The sequence below is a fragment of the Hyaena hyaena genome, unplaced genomic scaffold (genome assembly GCF_003009895.1).
Source record: "Hyaena hyaena isolate Hyena2069 unplaced genomic scaffold, ASM300989v1 scaffold_69, whole genome shotgun sequence".
Classification (NCBI taxonomy): domain Eukaryota; kingdom Metazoa; phylum Chordata; class Mammalia; order Carnivora; family Hyaenidae; genus Hyaena; species Hyaena hyaena.
Window position 1 is genome coordinate 1,232,165 of NW_024080702.1, and position 6,201 is coordinate 1,238,365.

The following is a 6,201-nucleotide window of genomic DNA, read 5'->3' on the forward strand; positions in this document are numbered from 1 at the left end:
TTCTCTCTTCCTCTCTCTCCCTCTCTCTCTGACTCTCCCCTGCTCACGCTGTCTCTCTCTCTCTCTCTCCTAGAAATAAAAAAAAAAAAAAAATTAAAAAAAAATTGTTTTAAACCTTCTGTCTTTTCATTTGTCCCTAAAATAATATAGAGAGCACAGGCTCTACCTTTGATCGCCTTTCTGTCCAGTGGGAGCCTGGCAGAGCTCCCAGAGAAGGCTGGGCCGTGACAGGGCGTGGGGCCGCGGCTCAGCCCCCCGCTGCGCACAGGGAAGTCACAGGCAGGGCTCCCTGGGTAGCAAGGATGTGAGAAGGGGGGAGGCGGCTGGGGTGGGGGAGGCAGCGGGTAATCGAGGGCCTTTGAGAGACGCGGGGCATCAGGAAGGACATCGCGGTCACCAGGAGACACGGAAGTGTCACCGGCAGAAAGGGAGTGGGCGGTGTCCCGCTTCCGGTGGGATTCGGGGGACCGACAGGGAGCGCTCACCCTTGAGAAGATTCATACAGGGACAGCGCTGGCCCCCAGGAAATGCGCTCTAAACTCAAAATGCTTATTTTTATGCTGTGTGTATAATCTAAATTCAGGCAATAGTTGCTTTGTATTTGGAAAAAAAATTTTAAGACCCGTAGGAACAAAGACAAAACATGGGAAATCCATTATTATTGGATAATTTTAAAAGCTTTGTGCCTCACACATGAAAGGGATCCGTGTCCTGAGTCCTATAAAACCTTCCCATCGAGCTCCCGCGCTTCGGACTGAACCATGGCAGTCCGCGTGTCCGCTTCTTCCCCCGAGAACAGTCACATCCGTGAACTGGGCACACGTCAACAAGGGCCCTTTCCTGCAATCTCCCCCCCCCGCCTCCCCTCTGCTCTCTTCCTCCCCCCCCACCCAAGGGCGAGTCCTTGGCCACAGTCCCTCGTCAAGTGCCCCGCCTGGCCGGCAATCTCAACGCGTGCCTAGTGTCCCCACTTGGGGACGGGGTGCAGGGCTCTGCCGCACCCAACTGGGCCCGACAGAGCTGCCTGGGTCCTTTAAACTTAGAGCTTCAAAAACTCAGCTCATGCTGATTTCCCTAAAACCCGAGCGTCGCCCCCATGCGCCCCTGTGATAAAGGCAGAGCCCCAAGGGTCTTCAGAGCTCGCACTCGGCCCCTGCCCCTCACTCCCATCTGCAAACCCACATTTTAGGGCCACCGGCCTCAGAAAAGTCTCTAAAAGCAACCCCACTCCCACCCTATCTGCACGTTTGCAAACAAGCGCCCACCCCACGTGTGGCCCGGAGCAGGTACCACTTCTCCAACAAATCCTGCAACGACACGGCCTCCTCCCGAGGGCCCAGGCACCCCCCCCCGCACCTCTGTCCATGCTCACAAAGGGGGCACCCCCTTTCAAAGGGGCACAGATGACACCTTCCCCAATGGGCAGTGGCCCTGCCACCCGATGCCCACTTTTTACCCCTGCGGACTCTTCGAAGGGCCCAATCCAGCGCCACAGGCCATCTCCACCCTCTGATGCTGTAATTACCGCCATTACCACGTACGTATTCCCTGGTGTGTCACCCGTGTGCAGGGGTGACACGGCAGGATGACCACTGGGCTGGCTGTGCCCCTGAGCAGCTGGCCAGCCTGCTTCCAAAGCCAGGGTGCCCCAAACCTGAGCACGACTCAACCTCTCGTTCTGCAGACGTGGCGGCCACATCCCAGTGCTGTGCCCCACTCTCCCCGCCCCCCTCCTGCTCTCCATGCTGCCTGAGCCTCTTCCAGGCCATCTCCCCCCCGGCCCCTCCCCTCCTAGGACCTCTCCCTCCACCTCCTCCGGCCTGGCCCAGCACCGCAAGAGCGCGGTGCGAGGGGTGCACAGTGGTGCTCTACCACCTGCCGGGCTGTTGGGGGGGGAGGGGGCTGTATGGCTCCCCTCTGCGTCCTCACATTCAGCACAGGGGATGGCTCTCAGTGCACGCTGCTCACCCACTCAGGCTCTGGCTCAGAGATCTCTTAGAGTACACCCTGTACCAGATATGATCATGACACTAACACCAACAAACTGCCTCTTGCTTCCTCTATTTATCTGTAGTCACTTAAAGTGAAATGGCCAAAAGTCAGCCAATGTGACACTCAGCGGTTCATTACACATCTGTTTCTCCTAGAGCCGTATTTCCTTGCTGCCTTCTCTGATTGGATAAGCAATACAGTCTCGTGGGTTTTTTTTAACCTAAGCTTTTTATTTTATTTTTTTATGTTATATTTATTTCTGAGAGAGAGAGAGAGAGAGAGAGAGAGAGACAGTGAGCAGAGGAGGGTCAGAGAGAGAGGGAAACACGGAATCTGAAACAGGCTCCAGGCTCTGAGCTGTCAGCACAGAGCCCGATGTGGGGCTTGAACCCACGAAAAGTGAGATCATGACCTGAGCCGAAGGCGGATGCTCACCCGGCTGAGCCACCCAGGCGCCTCTACAGTTTCATTTTTAAAAACTGACAGCAATATAGGAAAAATAAAAGAATGAGAATAGAAGGGACAGGCCTTCACCCTGATTCTGTGAAAGGGTGATTAATATCCTTTGCACAGCGTAGAATACATTCTTCCCACTTTTTACGTGTATTATGACTTTTTTCCCTAGATACAATCATCCTCTTTAAATGGTTCCATTAGCTGTCTCTCCTCAGCACACCGCGTGGCTGACTCCCCTGTCACAGCTGTAGAGTGCCACACGGGATGACTCAGTGACGTACGTGCCCATCCCCAGCGAGGGGCAGCTGGCTCGCTCGCAGTTCATCTCGCTGAGCAAAGGCAGCAGTGAATATTACCTCCCATACATATTTACACACGTCCGACTGTGTAAGCAGAAGGAATTCCTGAAGGCACCGTCCTGGATCCCAAAGTGTTGTGACAGCCCCTCCCCTACAGGGAAGACAGGGTCGATTCCCCAGCTTGTGACAGCCAGCTCTTGCCCTTCTCTCGCAGACACCGATTTCCTCACCCCTACCCGGTAACAACCATTTCAGTCCAAACAAGCAGAGCTCATTAAAAAGTAAAACACACAACACCCTAAGTCATCCTGTCACAGGTTTCTTTCTGTGAAATTATAGAGCAGCACTGATCTTCATACAGGACTGGCCATCGTTTGGGAAATAACAGAGAAGACAACAGGTTTTTTTTTAGTGCTCTAGAACTGTGCTGTGCAACCGCTGCCAAGAGCCACGTGGCTATTTAAATTGAAATTAATTAAAATTAAACGAAACTTAAAATCCAGTGCCTCAGGGGCACGAGCCACTCTTCAAGCACCCGGTAGCCAAGCCTGGCTAGTAGCTGCCAGGCTGGATGGCACAGATGAAGCACACTGGTGTCATCACTCAGCAAGATGCGGTGGACAGCAGGGCTCTAGAGATTAAAAGCCATGATGCTCTGCACTGAAAACTGTTACAATGTCCCCCCCCCCCCCCCGAATTAGGTAAGTGACCTACTCATTGGAAAGCGCTGCGCAGACCTGACGGGTGGCTGGTGGACCCTCTCACACCCGATGCCCAGTCTCCCCAGCAACCACGGAGTGAAGGGAAACGTAACTAAGCACAGACACTCACGCGGGACTGAGCCGGGTTCCGAAGTCCTCCTCACATCTTCACAAAACAAACACCACCCCAAGCAAGAAAGGAAATGAAAAGCTAGGACACCTTGCTACCCTGTCAGTAAGTCAGATGTTTCTCATACCTCGGGGCTCCTGTTTGCACCGGTCACCAAGCCGGAATGTCTGAACTACAAAGACATGCTGATTTTAATGGGGGTTTTTTTGTTGTTTCTTTTTTTTTTTTTTAATTTCTGAGAGAGAGACAGACAGACAGACAGCGTGAGCAGGGGAGGGGCAGAGACAGATGGAGACACAGAATCTGAAACAGGCTCCAGGCTCTGAGCTGGGTGTCAGCACAGAGCCCAATGCGGGGCTCGAACCCACGAACCGTGAGATCGTGACCTGAGCCGAAGTCGGACACTCAACCGACTGAGCCCCCCAGGAGCCCTAACGTGGTGGTTTTAAAAGTCATTTTTTAAAAGCCTAGGATGTTCGAAATAGAACTACTATATAGTAAAAGTAGCCAAGTAGAGTCCTGTGTTTGGTTAACTGTAACATCAGTGGAAGCCTTAAAGGAGGCTCACTCTAGGAAGCCGGATCCATCCGGTGATGCTGCCTTCTCCCCCCCCCCCCAATCTGTGCTCCCCACCCTTTGCTGAACCACTAACAGAAACAGGGTGGAGGATAAAAAGGACAACGGTTAAAATGCAGACTCGAACTGGGGCACCCGGCGGGCTCAGTAGGCAGAGGCACGCAACTCTTGATCTCAGGGTTGTGAGTTCAAGCCTCATGTTTGGCATAAAAATATTTGTAAAAATATGCATATGCAAACCGCCCCCTTGTCTGGGAAGCGCGGCAGCCTGTGTGGGTCAGGAAAGCACCACCAAACCCTCGCTGATTCACCCTGCTCTCAGGGCACGTCCCACACCACGGCAACTAGCAGATGTGTTGTAATCACCCAAGAAGCAACTGAAACCTGGTCATTTCCTACGAGAAGAAAAAGGAGGAAATGCCATTTAGCAAATTAGAGGTGGGGAGACACTCAATCATGAGGGTCTGCCATCAGAAGGGAATGCAGACCTCACGGGGGTCTGCGGAGCAGGAAAGGAGGAGCAGAGCAGACACCACTGAAGCCGGCTCGGTGTTAAAGTCACGGAAACTACCAAGACTTTCACAGGGTTCGTCCGGTTAATTTTAGCAACATCTAGCCTCGCCATTCAGCCCTTCGCTCTGCAGCCCTAAGTCCTCGGTGTCTTCCTGCCTCTCACTGCTGGGGGGTGGGGGTGGGGGTGGGGTTGTCCGGGTGTCTGGGCGGTATCGCCACTAGCCCGAGAAAACCGCCGAAAAGAGAGTCATACGGACATCCTGGGCCAAGAGAAAAAGGGCCACAGGGCGATGCAGAAGCCTCCAGGCTGCAGAGTAAGATGAGTGTCCGAAACCGCTGCGTTCCCGGAAAGGGGGCGGGGGTCGGCCTTCTCTGCAAGTGAGAACAGCCAGATGTCATCGCAAAACGACTAAGCGCACAGCACTTTGTTCAAAGGGGCCCTCGGGGCGCCTGGGTGGCTTAGTCGGTTAAGCGTCCGACTTTCGCTTAGGTCATGATCTCGCGGTTCGTGGGTTCGAGCCCCGCATCGGGCTCTGTGCTGACTGCCAGCTCAGAGCCTGGAGCCTGTTTCGGTCTGTGACTCCCTCTCTCTCTGACCCTCCCCTGCTCACGCTGTCTCTCTCTCCTAGAAATAAATAAAAATAAAAAATAAAAACAAAAACAAAGGGGCCCTTCCGTCTGCAGCTGGAACCTCACAAGGAGGTGCGCCAAGCGGCACCCCAGGGCACCCCAGGCCGGGGAGAGGCTAAGTCCCGCAAGAATGAATGAAGTGCCTCCCGGGGCCGGGAAACCCGGGCCCGCGGCCGCCCCGCCCCCCACCTCCCCCAGCCCGCTGCCCCCGGCCCAGCCGTGCGCCCTCGGGGCCCGCGCCGCCAGCCCGCGGCCCCGGGCGACCCCTCCACGGCCCCCGCCCGGCCGCGCCCCGCCTCAGTTTCCCCGCCAGCCCTTACCAGCTCGGGGCCGCGGAGGCTGTCCCGGGAGGGTCCCAGCAGCGCGCACAGCTCCAGGAGCCCCGAGGGCAGCGCCAGGGGCTGCGGCGCGGCCTCGGCCATGACTGCTCGCCGGCCGCCGCCCTCCGGGCGCACCCCGCTAGGGCGCCTCCGGCCGCCGGCCCCGCAACCGCGCGTCCTGCAGCCCGCCGCCGGGTCCGCGCGGAGAGCCGTCCGCGGGGCGGGGCCTCGTGGGGGCGGGGCCTCCTGCGCCGGAGCGGGGCCTCCGGGGGCGGGGCCTCGCTTAGGGCGGGACCGGCCAACTGGAACTGGCCTCCCGGGGGCGGGGCCTCCGTTGGGGGCGGAGCCCGACGGGGCGGGGCCTCACGGACTGGGGACGGGGCCTCCGTGGGGGAGGGGCCGACTGCTCTTGGGCTCGGTCTCCCGGGGGCGGTGCTTCCAGGGGGCGGGGCCCCGGGGGCGGGGCATCCCGGGTGGGGCGGGGGCGACCGCGGGGGCCAGAGCGAGGTCGTCATTTCCGAACCTGCCCGCAGGTCCCGGCGCGTGCGCAGTGTCTGTGCGCGCAGCCCCCTCCGCTGGTGCCG

The 6,201-nt window shown here is 57.3% G+C and overlaps 1 protein-coding gene across 4 annotated transcripts in view; it reads right to left on the reverse strand.

Annotated features, from left to right (window-relative positions):
* The window catches only part of DENND3 (DENN domain containing 3), a 46,799-nt gene extending 41,005 nt beyond the window's left edge, over positions 1-5,794 (reverse strand). For all 4 annotated transcript variants that reach the window (XM_039233002.1, XM_039233001.1, XM_039233000.1 and 1 more), the window contains exon 1: positions 5,618-5,794. In XM_039233002.1, the coding sequence (XP_039088933.1) occupies positions 5,618-5,719 (102 nt within the window). In that variant the 5' untranslated portion in view covers positions 5,720-5,794. The remainder of the gene's footprint in view (positions 1-5,617) is intronic.
* Positions 5,795-6,201: the final 407 nt, after the last annotated feature.